The sequence below is a fragment of the Xenopus laevis genome, chromosome 9_10L, assembly GCF_017654675.1.
Source record: "Xenopus laevis strain J_2021 chromosome 9_10L, Xenopus_laevis_v10.1, whole genome shotgun sequence".
Lineage (NCBI taxonomy): Eukaryota > Metazoa > Chordata > Amphibia > Anura > Pipidae > Xenopus > Xenopus laevis.
In genome coordinates, this window is record NC_054387.1 from 101349255 (window position 1) to 101365122 (window position 15868).

At 37.1% G+C, this 15868-nt stretch overlaps 1 protein-coding gene across 2 annotated transcripts in view; it reads right to left on the bottom strand.

Moving 5' to 3' along the window:
• Window positions 1–15868, bottom strand: part of snx29.L (sorting nexin 29 L homeolog) — a 290583-nt gene that overhangs the window by 37798 nt on the left and 236917 nt on the right. Inside the window, exon 20 of one of the 2 annotated variants that reach the window (XM_018236316.2) lies at window positions 6923–7062. The exons of the other annotated variant lie outside the window; for it this stretch is intronic. Coding sequence (XP_018091805.1) covers window positions 6923–7062 — 140 coding nt within the window. The remainder of the gene's footprint in view (window positions 1–6922; window positions 7063–15868) is intronic. 2 annotated transcript variants of the gene reach the window in all.

Genomic DNA, 15868 nt, shown 5'->3' on the forward strand with positions numbered 1-15868 from the left:
CATTACAAATTATCAATATTAAAAACATCTGTTAAAATATTATTACAATTATCACATATTAATAAACTTATGTCAACATATTAATCAGTTCTGTACAACGGAAGGGCGTATACATCAAACCTAAAATTGGCATAGAAATACTGACAAGCTAAAGAAGGCCTTGTAATATTATCATCTTTCAACATTCTCATTTCAGTCTGTTTCAGAATAATTATACAATCTATTGTCTAAGATGTGAAAAAAATTAAATTGCCATTTCATCAAATGTCAACTTTCTACCTGATAACACCAAAGGCTACTGAAAGATTAAGTTCATTTTAATGGCACATAAAAATGCAGATCACTTCATCAAGGAATCCTCAAGTGTCACAAGTATGTCCCTTGGAATGGTCTGGCCTCAGGCTACTGTTCCTTAATCTTAGTTGTTCTACAGCGTGTTGTCTATAAAATCCAAGCAATATAGCAGGTCTTCAAAACAGTTAACCAAGAATGTTGTATTAAATTAAAAAGCACTTAAAATAATTGAAAAGCAATTGCTGAGCCCGCGAAATATTAAAGCACATCTTTGTTAATATATATATATATATATATATATATATATATATACACATCATCAATCATGACATATTTAAGACTGCAAGGGGAAATTACAAAAGGAAGCACATTAAAATATAAAGGAGCTCACCGGAATATAATATTGTACACTAAAATGTATGTGAATTAACATTTGTTAAAAAAAAAATGTATATGTGCTATACCCTATCCTAGGACTACTACCTCATTTCTGCTTTTTGTGATGTGTTATTGTGTTATTGTAAAATTGAGAAAATCATAAATAAAGAGATCTAAAAAAAAATATAAAGGAGCTGAAATACTGCACATGTTGCCATAATTACCAAAAGTAGGATGATTACTTGAATTTAGGTGGGCACAACATTATAAAAATATAGCATCTCTGCAAGATTTGAGAACCCTTGTTTTATTCAGAGAGAAAAGTCATAGTTGGTCATGAAATCATTTTTAAAATAATACACAAGCACAATAGGAGATTATTTAAAGGTTAACATATAGCTCACTTAACTTCCAGAGAAACATCACTTGTCAGAATAAGTAAAAGGCCACCAAAACAATTGAAAGTCTCAAGGCAATTATATGTATGAAGGGGCCTAGTTATTAAGCTGTACAAAACAAAATTCGCAGAAAAACAGTGTAAAAAGCTGAGTAAAATAAATGGCAAACTTATCAAGGTGTATGAAATTTTCCGCCATATGAACACCAGATTTTCCGCTGCTATTTTACACTGCTTCAGACCTTTGTAAGTAAGTTCCGGCAGAAGTTGCTCAAAGAAAAAGTATGTAAAAAAAAAATTATGTAATTTTTTACATGGCGATGCCTGGCGATGTGTGGCGAATTATTCTGCCATTTTTTACACCACATAATAAATATGCCAAAAACGAAGAAAGAAAAAGAAATGACCCATGTGATTCACACTCCCATCCATCACATCCGACAACTCATGGGTGATTAGTTAATAAAACATAACTTTTAATAAATTATTATTAAAACCCCATGTCCAGTGTGGATCAGTTATATTAAAGTAAAGGTAAAAAGCAGGGGGACGGACCAACAGGAGGCAGTGGGTTGATCTTTTACATTTACAATTGAGATGCGCTCATATCTCAAATGCTATATTGCAAACTATGGAGAAGTGGGGTAATAATTGACAAGCTTGGTAGAGTCACCCGTTTAGTTACACTCTGAGCACCCCTTCACCCACATAGAGTCCCCTCTCACCTGGTGATTCAGTCGATGCTCAATTGTAAAGCGTACCAATTACCCCCTGTCGGTGAATGAACTGCCTGCCTAGCGATCTAGGTTGTGCCTCATTCACCAACCGGCAGCTGATTGCTAAAGGCACCGCTAACCCACTCTACTACATTTTATTACTCATCTTACTATTCAGGCCCTCTCCTACTCATATTCCAGTCTCTTATTCAAATCAATACATAGTTGAAAGGTTAATTTGGACCCTAGCAATCAGACTGCTGAAATTGCAAACTGGAGAGCTGCTGAATAAAAAGCTAAATAACTTAAAAACCACAAATAATATAAAACGAAAACCCAAGTGCAAATTGTCTCAGAATATCCCTCTCTACATCATACTAAAAGATATGTTCAAGGTGAACAACCCCTTTAATAAAGCCATTTATCCGTAAGCAAATTTTTCTATAACTTTAAAAAAAAAAAAAAAAAATTTAAACTACGGGTATGGGATCCGTAAACCCATTATCCAGAAAGCATCCAATTACAGAAAGCCTGTCTTCCATAGACTCCAGTTCATCCAAATTTTTAAAAACGATTTCCTTTTTCAAAGTAATAATAAAACAGTACCTTACACTTGATCCAAACTAAGATATAATTAATCCTTATTGGAAGAAGAATCGGCCTATTGTATTTAATTAACCTTTACATAATTTTCTAGTAGACTTAAGGTATGAAGATCCAAATTATGGAAAGATCCATTATCCAGAATACACCAGGTCCCGAGCATTCTGGATAACAAGTCCCATACCTGTACCACATTATGGTGCACTGTACTTAAACTCATCTTTTCTTTTGCAAGTATCTTTAATGAACGGGATTTTTTGCAAGACTGTCTGTAGGACAGGCAATGTGCCCACAACTGAGGTGCAGAATGTAAATGACCCCTTCAGGCTCCCTTCTTGTGAAATAACTTTTTCATATGGAGGAATGGAATATTTTATTTGGACAGGTCTGGAATATGGCAACATTTGTTTTTGATGTAAATGAAGCTAGTATAAATTCATGTTGAAAATATCTTTTTGTATTGTTTTAGTAGTATTAAAAAAGACACCACATTATATCTGAAAACCATCAGTTCCGAAGCATATAGGTCCCATATCTGTAGTAGGTTTTGAGCACTTCAAATAAAAACGTTCTTTTGCATCAGCCATTTGAAAAACCAATTAAGTCTTGTGAAAATTTGGTCACATTTACTGACTTTATGTCAATCTCAGTTTGTCAAATACATGACCCTGTCAACCTTCATTCTGTCACAGAAAACATGGCATAAGATTAAGAATATCAATGGATTTCTCACATCCTTCCTCTGATTAGTGTTATTGGCCCTATTGATAGCATTTTTAATACCACTGCAATCCATGATAAGACAGATAACAATATATTTCCACTTTGAATTATGGATTGAAAATTTTTTTTATAGTTGTTTTTCCTGAATTAAAATAATTATTTAACTAAGGTCAGCAAGGGTTTGCGCACATTTTGAATAAATAATTTGTACTTAGTTTCGATTTCCTTTACATGAGCTTTGTCCACATTGAAGAGTGTAACTCATGGGACCAATTTACAAATGCAACTACAGGTATGGGATATGTTATCCGGAAAACAGTTCCGAATTCCGAATTGTTTCTTGAAGTTCCTAAACCTGACTGTTTTGCAAACCTGACTGTCACTTCTCAGCCTGTCAGTCAGTGTTTCTAATGCTAACAGACTATTGCTGCACAAATATGGCAGACCCTCAGAGAGGAACATGGGAGGATCAGAAGGTAATATAAAAGCATTGGGAAAATATTTTCTCAAAATTATAAATAGCATGCCAAGACAATGTTATGATAGATGTAAAAAACATTTAACTTCTGGTGTCAGTATCTCTTTAAGTCATGAAGATCCAAATTACGAAAAAATTCCATTATCCAGAAAACCCCAGATCCCGAGAATTCTGGATATCATGTTCCATACCAGTATAAGCACTAAAACAGATGCACGACTGTATGCACTTTGATGCAATTCCAGCGCCGGATTTCTAAAAGGTGCGCCCCTAGACCCCGTTCACCTCCCCCCCAACCACTCATCACCATGCCGCCGACCCGCTCGTCCCCCCACTGCCGACCCGCTCATCCACCAGCCAGCCAGCTCAACCCCTTTGAGATTCTCCCACTTGTCCGCACTGGGAGGGTTGGTTCAGATGCGGTCAGCGGACGGCATGCAGCCACCAGCATTTTAGCGCCCAAGCCTTTGTAGTCTGCCCATAAATCCGGGCCTGCGCAATTCACAAAGGTACTTTGCTCCCATGCATGGTCCTTACAACTTGCGTGTTACATCAATTAACTCATTCAAACAAATCTGATAAATGTGTATGTGCAAATTATAGGGCACAGTGGACTCAAGGAAATCCCTGAATTAACCCCTACCTTGAGTTGCCGGTAATTCAAGAGTTCACTTGGTTGTGTCTACACCCACAAGTGAGGCCATCCTCAATTGCATTAGTACATAAGCCCTAATAATACATATGATGTATGGGAATGTGTTTGTAGACTGCAGAACAAATAATAAGATAATGATAATTGATAAATTACAGAAAACAATATACTGTATAACGGCAGAGGCACAGAGGAAGATTCATTGTCCGCAATTTTTTATGCATGGCTGTGGACGACAAATCTCACAAAACTGCCTCTCCATTGCCAATACTTGGCTGCATGCCCAACTTATCACTAAATCTCCTGAAGTTGAAAATTTGGGCTAGTTATAAAAAATCACGGGCGGATGATAGACATCAGTACAACCTCTAATGTCCTTAGAAACTTCCCACACTATATCACTTTTAAAAAGACAAGTACACCAATGCTTCTTAAAGAGTTATCATTTAAAAGATGTATAGAAGTCTGCCGCAGGAGAGCCAAATGAAACATAATATATAGATAAAATACTTTATGTTGCAGCACACAATAGATTTATAAGACACAAGTGAAGGATGGAATCAGAAACTATAGCCCTTTTAAGATCTTTTTAGTCACATATACAGTAGGTGATACAGTTGTGCCTTTTTGACTATAGATGGATATATGCAAAAAAATAAAGATAGCAATGTAATGTCCTGAGAGCAATTAAACCAGAGGTCCTTGAAACAAAAAAGCAAAAGGGGAGCTCCCCATAACATTATATGGTTCTGCCAAATGTACCTATGCTCCAAATCACGTAATAAGCTTTGTACATAAAGGTGGATATTCAATACAGCCACAAACAAGTCAAGGTTTCTTTAAAGGAAAGTGCCTGACTGTGAGTTCTCCAACTCAAAGTCAGAGCCATCATCAACACTGCTCATGTCAAGGTAAAATGCTTGATGGACTAATCATGTGTAACATACAGTACCATATAGTGCTCAGGTCAAATCCAAAATCCACAATCTTGGACTCTATATTTAATTCAAGAAATTGCTGCTTCAAAGCTCTTTAAAAGCATATCATTAGCTAGTAAGCAAAACATGAAACTACCCAAGTCTGCTATAGAGATTTGTAGGTTTAAACTTTTGATTTGAATTGTCGAAATGCTGAATAGTAACATTAAGGAAGCCATGAGTTGCTGAAATGCACCACATAATATACATTTTAAATATGTTAATATATTTTACATTTTCATTGAATTCTTGACGTTTCTTTCTTCCTACTGATTACTGATTAAGCCTCCCAATTTATTCATCATGTTCATGGGTCAGGATGAACTATAGCAGTGCCCTTTTTTAATGGCATGTATCAAATATTGTAACTGAAATTTAGATTAAAAGAGTCTGTAGTTACATTATATATACTGTTACACTGATTTCACAGAAATACTTGCTTGCTTAAAAATACTGAAGAAACCCTTTTGGACTGGCCATTTTAGTATAAAATACAGGGTCAAAAGATATTTGGGTGAAAAAGTAATACGGAATTCTATAAGCTACTGCCATATATACAAACGGTAAGGATTCCACTTTCTCCTAAACAAAGTTGCAAGTATGTCTTGCTGTCACAGTTTGAAAAGTAATGAACTACAGGAGACAGTTAGAGTCTAGTAAAAGATAGTCTGAGTGGCTTCTCCTCTGCAAAATCAAAATGATGTCTAGATACTGAAGACCAAATGAGACCAAATGATGTCTAGATACTGAATTTCTAAAAACAGCCTGGAAATGTTTAAATTTTTTCATCCACCCATATTTTCCATTATTTAAGGCGCAAAAAACTTTCTAGAGTTGCCTAGAAAAGGATATCATTTTTCCAAGCCCACATCTAGCACAGTTTTGAACAATTTTCTACATAAAAGAGGTGATTCAAAAGTAGGTTTTTGAGGCAATGTCAGCTGCCAAATGTTTTAAACATAAGGGCCACTTACCAACAATGATACCGCTGGGCAAAGACCCCCAGATTTACATGTTCTGTGCAAGATTAAGGGTAAAGCCACACTGGGCGTTTTGGGGAGATTTGGTCACCTGGCGACTAATCGCCTCGTCTTTGTGGCGACCAATCTCCCCAAACGTCTTCCCTCACTCTGCGCCGGCTAAAATGAAAAAACGCTGGCGCTTATCACACGCGGTGGTTCGTTTTGCGAAGTTGCCCGAAGTTGTCTCACGAGGAAACTTTGGGCGACTACTAGGGGCGGAACTACCGGGGGAGCAGGGGGTGCGAGCGGGCCAGGGCCCGCACCCCCGCAGGGCCCCCCGGCAGTCCGCCCGCCACATGTTCGGCGGCCAGTTCCGGGTTTACGGAGGGGGGGCGGGGACCCGGCTGCGCGTCCTGCGCTAGGGCCCGCCCCCCTCTAGTTCCATTTTTGGCGAAACTACCGAAAATGAATCGCCACGTGAGATTAGCGCCAGCGTTTTTTCATTTTAGCCGGCCCAGAGTGAGGCCCAGAGTGAGGGAGTCTGAATAGACTCATTTTGTTTGCTTTCTTCTGAAACATAAAAGTAACCTTAAATGGTAAAAATAAAAATAATTAAGAATAAAATGATTGGGCCACCTTCAAAAAGATGGATATTGTGAAATAAAAAAGTCAAACTAGAGTGTCCCGACTGGACATTTGATTCAAAATTGAAAAATGTAAAAATTAGATTATAAAATATTACCTAAAAAATGGCATAAGGTGCGTCAATCCTTCTTTGTTAGGTTTGGCAACAAACTCTGGCACAGTTTGAATGATTTTGTTCATTACATTTCTTAAATAATTCTGCAATTGCTTCCGTCGTTCCTCTACAAACTTTGCATCCTAAAAAAAATAGAAAGAAAACATCTAAAAATTGTGAAATTATATGGTCTCTGCATACCACAAATATAAAAGTATTTACAGCGTAATAGCATTCCATATACAAAATTCTGCACTTCTCTTTTTATACTCGCATACATTATTTTATGAAAGATCCTTGAGAAAGATAAAGAGAGGTTAGTAGACTTTATCAAAACAAATTCAGCACTTTCTTTTCATATAAACATGTCACATAACTGTCTTACACAACCATAAGTTGTATTTGTGAAAAACTTGCCATGACAATGAATACAGGTTAGGAGACAATAATTTGATACTTCTTAGTGTCTAAAGCTGGCCATAGATGCAAAGATCCGATCGTACGAATCATCGTACGATCGGACTTTCCCATCTCCCGACTTGCCACTAACCATTCAGATCAAAGTCTTACCAGTCAGATTAGTTAAAGAACAGATCAGCAATGTTCTGCCCCTGACAGCAATCGTACGATATCTATGTCCAACCAAAGCTAGTGACAGTTTCCCACTGAAAATCGTACGATCGGCAATACACGCAGAGATATTATCGGCAGCCTACAGAAATTTTCTAACCTGTCCGATCGACCAAACGACCGATCTCCGCCGGACGAAAAATGTCGGGACTCTCCACACATGGTTCGAAAATCGTACGAATCCTCGATTCGTACGATCAGATCTTTGCGTCTATGGCCAGCTTAAGAACCAATGTGGCCTTTCCCTTGCAAATATAACCCTGCATAACATATTTTTAATAGTTTATTTCTTCATGAAATGCTGTTTATTACAGTTTTTCTGGATTTTTCCCAAATCGCTCAGTTTTTCCTGGAAAGCATGAATTTTTCTGATTTTTGCCTGAAAAGACTGAAATGGCTAATTCCAGCGCAGACCACAGAAACTTCAACATAGGATAGGCCCCTCTGCCATTGACTTATATACAACCTTGGCAGGTCTGAAATGGCGGATTTTCTGATTCTGGCTTTTTGCTGCATCGGGCTTTAATTAGTCTCGATAAATTTCGAGTTTTGACCCAAAAAGCCTGACCAGAGTTTGGTAAATAACCACCAAAGTCTCACTAAGGGGCAAATTTTTAAAAAAAAATTAGTTGACAATCATTTAATTGAAAAAATACAGCAACGCATTTTCTGAAACAAATAGCCAGAATTTATTAAAGTAAAAAATGTGAAAATTTACCAGATGATTCTATAGATGTCAATGGGAATTGTCTCAAGCAACTTAATATATTTATTTCCCCAGTTTATTAAAGCATTCAAGAGAAAAAATGTGACCACAATTTTTTTCTTAAAAAACGAGATTGCAGAAAAAACTGCTTTATGTCGACCACTAACATGAGTAAATCGGCATTCCCAGGACTGATTTATTAAAATTCAAGTTTGCTATTTTTGCCAAGAACAAATCATGGCAATTCTGACTCATAAAGTCACAATGACATTTTTTTACTTTTTCGAAATTTACCAAACTTTAATAAAAATCTTTAAACAACCTTGAAACCTCACCACCTAAAACCTGTCAAGATTCCATGGAAGCAAACAGGAATTGTATTTTCAATGTTCAAATGATTTTGTTAATCAAGTTTCTTTTCCTGCAGTCGCAGCTTTTTGCTATGAAAATAACGAGATCACAAGTTTTTAGCAAAATTTTGAAACTTCCCCCCCAATAAATTGAATTTTAATAAATAAGACAAAAACTTTAGTAGAAACATTAAGGTAAAAATGATACACTTTTTACATCCAAGAACTTTATTTACATCTCGTAAAAAATTAACAACTATGCAGATTTACTGTACCACACTGCAGCCCTAAATACAGGTATGGGATCCATTATCCAGAAAGCCGTTATCCAAAAAGCTCAGAATTAAGGAAAGGCTGTCTACCATAGACTCAATTTTATTCAAATAATAAAAATTTTAAAAAAAAGATTTCCCTTTTCTCTCTAATAATTACACAGCACCTTGTACTTGATCTACGTGAAGATATAATTAATCCTTATTGGGAACAGAACCAGCCTAATCATTTAGGGGGTTATTTATCAAAGGTCATTGGTAGAGTTTTATATACCTTGAATAAACTCTTATTTAAGAGAAAACACGAATGGGGAAAACTCGATTCTGTGAGTATGAGTTGCGAAACCCGAAAACTCAATAAAAAAAGAAAAATGTAATCGAGTTCTCCACTGGAAAAAACTAAAATCGCTCAAGTTATTCAAGTTTTTGGGAAAAACCCTCCGAAAAGAAACTGGAACACCATGGAGGCTATTAACATCTTCAAATGGATCAAGGGACCTGTAGTGACTCACCCTGGTGGTCTAGTTAGTTCCTGGGTTCGCTTATTCTGTTGCTATATTCTAGTTTCGATCCCTGCTTGTCTGACTCTGCTGTATTCTGCCAATATTGACCCTTGCCTGCGTGACTATTCTAAACTCTGCTAATCCTGACCCCTGCTTGCCTGACTATTCTACCGGTATTGACGCTTGCCTGCCTGACTATTCTTTGAATTCCGACTGCACCGACCCCGGCCTGATTGACCTTGCTTAAACTCCGCCTGTACCGACCACTGCCTGTTTGACCCTGGTTGAACTCCGCCTGTACTGACCCCAGCCCACCTGACTACGCATTTTGCCTATTCCCTGAACTGTTGCCTTCCATCCAAAACTTTGGTAATGACCGTACCCCTTTGCCTGTGCAGAACCCTTGCTTGGTTCCTCTCTTATTAAGATCTTGTGGCATCTGAGTAGCTGAGGGCTCCTCCCAAGTAGTGATGGGTGAATTTGCGCCGTTTCGCCGAAAAATTCACAAATTTCGCACGCAATTCGCGAAACAGCGCCGGCGTCTCGTTTTTGACGCCGGCGCCCGTTTTTGCCGCAAATTTTCGCGCACATTTTGCGAATTTATTCGCTGGCGGCGAAACGCGCAAATTCGCCGCGAATTCACGCCTGGCGAATAAATTCGCCCATCACTACTCCCGAAGCCAAAGGTGGCTGCTACAGGCGGAAGTAGAGCCGTGAGCCTAGCACCTGTTCTGGATTAAGGGTGCTGATCGTGACAGGACCTCTGCCATTGACTCCTACATGACCTCGACAGGTTTTAGATTGGTGAATTTTCTCATTCGAGCTATTTCCAGGATCAGGTATAATAAATATAAATTATAATTTTGTATAGTAGCCTGGGACAAATAGTCCTGTGCCTAATCAGGTATATTTCAGATAATATGTGACTGTCAAACAATTAATCTGGACCTTTCAGTATTTTGTTGCTAAACTTCAATTTCCTTTGGTTTTTCTGCAGCAATAAAAAGAGCACACTCTTTAATTACACTGTACCTATAAAAGTATTGAATATTAAGGTTGTTGTCTTTAAATGAAAGACCACAAAGCACTTTTCATGGAAATACCTAAGAGCTGTAGAACTGGACTATTGTTTGCAAAAATCAATACCACTGAAGCTCTAGAAATATTGCATTGTTAAAATTACAGCACTCTGCAAAGTGATATGATATACCACGCAACCCATAACTACACAATAATAGAATGCAATATAAAGATGAGGCTGTGATTTACAGGCTGCTTTGTTATAAGCCTAAAAGGAAGACAGGGAGTAAACATGTGTTTCTAGTAATGGAAAAACGGTCTGCAGTCTAAAATCAAGTTTTTCAAACTTAACCTACTCTGTGCCTAAACAATTTATTTGCTTGTTACTGTGTTGTTATAAAACAGACAAGAAATTATATACATCTACTTATATGAAGAAGAAAGGCAAATCTAGGTAAAATCTGCATTGAGGGTTTCAAGGACGGAAGCTTCCAGTAATGGTTAGAAATCTGTCTCATAACAGACTAAGAAACTAGGAATTCTGATTGCTGCTATTGCTGAGGGTCACTTCTCACTGATGGCAGTCCTTGGCAGGCATTCAGCACCTGAAAAAGTCTTGGCTAGATGTATAGAGAGGAGCTGGAACAAATCTAGTACAAGACGTGACTGTTCAATATGTATGAACAAAACAAGTTCCATAACAATATGTGCAATGGCTTTGTTCTAGAAATATGGAGAAGAATGTGGAGCATTAGCAGTAGTGCTAAAGGTCATTTCAATACATAAAGTAGTTTTTGGAACTATGAAATGTATCAGCTGTGGAATAAATGGTTTAACATGTTTATAAAGTAAAGTGCCATATTGTACAAGCAGGGGTGCATTAAAGATAAAGGGCGTAGAGGCCGAAACATGTTGTGTGAATAAACACTTTTGTAGCAGCTAGTACTGCCTAATGGCTTTCTCTCTGTAACTCAACAAATTGATTATCTATTTGCTACACCTGAGGTGGGTTGTAAGACTGAGATCGAGACCCGGGATTTCTCCTGTTGCACAGTCACCTTCACAGAGTGAGGTGCATTAAAGGGATACTGACACTAAAACTAATAGTCATAATATTAATGTCCATTAAAGGGGACCCATCACCCAAACAATTAATCAAAATCCTATGTTATCACATTAGTCAAGCAAAATTAACTTTAATTACACTATATAAATTATTTGAATCTTGTTTCCTTCAGTTTGGGAATTCATAATTATAGCAAGTAGGCAGGAGCCATTTTGTGGACAATGTTATTAAGACAAGCCTTGCATCATCTCAGAATCTTGTTTGTGCACCAGAATGGGGGACCCGATGTCCATCCCCATGCCCTGGTTACAAAATTAAACGGTGAAGAGAATGGGGGAATGTGTGAAGTGCAGTGACATCTAGTAAGTGCTGAATGGAAAGTGAAAGAAATTGTCTGCCCCAGCTCTATGCCTAAGGCATAGAGGAGGGGCAGACAATATATGATTGACAGCTGAGATTTTTAAATGAGCTTACAACAGCTATGAATGCTTTAATAAAAAGCATTAATAGGATTTCGTGTTTAATTTGAAAAGGACTTTTATTATACAGATTTTTGTGACAGGTCCACTTTAAGGGGGTTATTTATTAAAGGTCGAATTTTAGAATTTTATATACTTTGAATGAACTCACAACTCGAATGGTTTCTAATTTTGAAAAAAAACTTGAATGGGAAAAAATCGAATCAGCGAGTTTGGGGTTAACAACCTGAAAACTCGAATGAATCGAATTAAACTCTAATCGCTTTAACTGATTGAGTTTTTGGGCAAAACCTGAACATCATGTAGGCTGTTAACATATTCAAATGATTCAAGGTACCTCTGCCATTGACTCCTACATGACCTCTACAGGTTTTTGGATTCAAGCTATTTCCAGGGTCAGGGTATAATAAATCTTGAAACCTTGAGTTTTTTTAACCTGAAAATGTGAAGTTTGACAAAAAATCAACTGAAACCTTACGTGGAAAACAGTAGTCAAACAATAATAAATCTGACTCTAAAAGTTACTTATAGGTAGGGTTGGCACCTTAAACCCCTTCAAAAAACAAAGAAGGGGACCGGATGATGGCATTGGGGGCAGATCAGTGGCATAGGGAGATGGGATAATGACATTTGGGTGGAAGATTGTGCCTTGTGTGGGCGGGGTTGTGATATCAGAGGCGGTTTGTTCCAGAATATTGCTTGGGTTTCACGAGGCTGAAACCCAGCCTATAGGTAGGGTTCCCAACTTTGACCCCCACAAATAACAAACAAGGGGGCAGTAAATATAAATATTAGAAAAATGGGATTTCAACTCCAAATGAGCAATTCACCATTAAAATATTAATTTGGATATGGAATTACAAAATATTCTGAGAGTAAAAATAAAAGGCAATATTTATTTGTTTACCACCATGCTATGAACTGGTTAAAAACCAAGGAAACAGCGCTGCATAAGGACTGAGGGACCCCTCTCCACTGACAAACATACAATGATGAATTAAAAGTTTGTAAAGTGGAACTGAGCCACTCAAAATAGGTAGCTGATAAAAGGCATCCTGGGTGGCTTAATTGTTTGCAATCAATGAAATGGGTGCACCTGGAACAAGGTCCAATGCTGGATAGTATTGTATCTGTTGTTACAAAGTTGGGAAGAGTTTGCTGGAATAATTATTATTGATCCATAACACTCCAATGAGGTGTGGGCTAATCAGCCCTAGCTGTGTAGCCAAGTCGGTATGGGGCTACACATGGCATGGTGGTAAACAAATAAATATTGCCTTTTATTTTTACTCTCAGAATATTTTGTAATTCCATATCCAAATTAAAATTGTAATGGTGAATTGGTCATTTGGAGTTGAAGTCTCATTTTTCTAATATTTATATTTACTTTTCTAAGTTGGGTGAGGACACGCCATGCAGCCTAATTCACCATTTATCTAGTTTAAAATATATCCTGCGCAAACCATTCTTAATAAACAAGGGGGCAGGATGATGGCACCAAGGGCGAATCAGTGACATAGGGAGGTGGGGTTTTAACATTTGGGAGCATGTTTGTGCCTTGTGTGGGCAGGGTCATGACATCAGAGGCGATTAATGTCCAGATTATTGTTTGGGTTTCACAAGGCTGAAACCCAAACAGGCAGTTGTAACCCAGCAGTCCTAAGAAAAACCAACCTGTTTGAGTCAAAACCAAATAGGTGGCAACCCTACTTATAGGAAATGTTGATCATTTTTCTCTGATAGGTCTGCTTTTGTAAGTAATTGTTTCCTAAACCTATTTTGCAAACCTAACTGTTCCTTTTCAGAGTAACGGTAACAGACTACTGATGTACAAATATGGCAGCACCCTCACAGAGGAACACAAGGGGCCAAATAGGTGATGTAAAAGCATTGGGTAAATACTTTTATGGCATATTTATAAATAGCATGCAAAGGCAATGTTAAGATGGATGTAAAAAAAAAAAGTGAAGAATTCGAATGAAAAAAAAATACGAATTTTTTTTGGGTACTTCGACCATCGAATTGGTCAAATTCGATCCGAATTCCAAATACAAATTCGAACGATTCGAAGTAAAAATCGTTCGACCATTCGATAATCAAAGTACTGTCTCTTTAAAAAATACTTAGACTTCATACTTCGCCACTTCCGAGGTGCAATGTTAGCCTATGGGGACCTTCCCCGGCACTTTTCTACGTCTTTTTTGGTTGAATAAAAATCCTTCGATCGATCGCGTAAAATCGTTCGAATAGTTCGTTTCGAAGGATTTTATAGTTTGAGCAAACGATTTTTATTCGATCATTCAATATAAGTATTTGCGCTAAAATCCTTCGAATTCGATATTCGAGGGATTTTGCTTCGAGGGTCGAATTCGAGGGTTTTTTAACCCTCTAAATTCGACCCTTGATAAATCTGTCCCTAAGTGATTTGGTAAAAGTTTTACGGGGAACGCATATAGCTTTTATCTTTATTTATTTTGTTTACTATCGTCTACTAAGGAAGCGCACGCTTAATACATTGTTTTTATTATTTTCTGGTGCCAGTATCTATTTACAGTTGAGTAAAAGAGAAGCTGACAATGTGTCAAGTACCAAATAAGCTGGGCATTCATCACCATCATTTCTATATTTCTGTATACACAGGAACATATACAGAAGGTATATGGAGAGTAGGGATAAGCAAAATATTTTGACTCGTTTTGCAGAGACGGACTACAGACTACAGAGAATATTTTAGAAAATGATGCACTGTTTGAAAAACTGTAGCTCAAGAAAACATCCATCAACTTCAATGTGTTTGCCAACTCTTTTGATGTTTCGTGAATTGTTTGGCAAAGCAAAATGGGTCAGATTCTCCCATCACTAATGGAAAGTCTTCTGTCCATGTTACTCTGAATAGACACTAAGGCTCAAATTTATTAAGGGTCGTAGTGAAAATTCAAATCAAATTCTGCAATTTTTTTTTTGGTCAAAACTCTCAAATTCAAAATGTGAATTATCCAAACTCAATTCGAGTTTAATTCAAATTTGAATTTCGAGATTTATCATATTCTGGCCCTTTAAGAACTTGAATTCGACTATTTGCCACCTAAAACCTGCCGAATTACTGTATAAGTTAATGGGAGAGGTCCAGGGATCAATTTGGTGAAGTTTGCAGCTCTCCTGAATCAAGTTTTTCTAATTCAAATCGCATTCGATCAATTCTTCCGAGCTAAGAAAATTCGATTTTATTAATAAATTTGGATGGGTTGAATTTCAAATTTATGGGAGTTTATGGGAGTTTTAAAAAACTCACATGAATTTGAAATTCAACCCTTGCTATTTTTTCTCTGAAAATGTGTGGTTTTTTATTTCTCTAAAACTTTAAAAATTCAAAATGTATTAAGAGTAAAAACCACAAAAAAAACCTTGACTTTTTTTCTTAAAACAGACAAGGTGCCATAGAAGGCAATGGGAGCTATTGTACCTTTTTTCAACCAAACAATTCTGGAACAATTAGAATTTTTAGAGGTTTTTTGATATTTTTCTGTACTTTTTATATTCAAGTCTTTTAATAACTTTCATGGCATTTGTGATTTTAGAGAAATAGAGTTTAATAGTGATTTCAAAAATCTTTAATACCACTAAAATTCGGGCCTCCAGAGGTTGGACACTTCCCAACACGTAGGAGCTATACCAGCTAGCTAATTATTTTGGGAGTTGTAGCCCAACTACTACCCAAGAACCGTGAAATATACATGTATGATTTTTAAAAAAGATAAATGCAGAAAGTCACTATTTGATATTAGTCTACCTTTGCATAGCAAATGATGTAAATCTGATCGCGCGCTGTTGTCATTCTTACAGCAGTCACTGTGTGTGATTTGATTCTCACAGTTGCTTGTGGTGTATATAAGTCTCATAAAAAGTGATTTGGCACACGATAC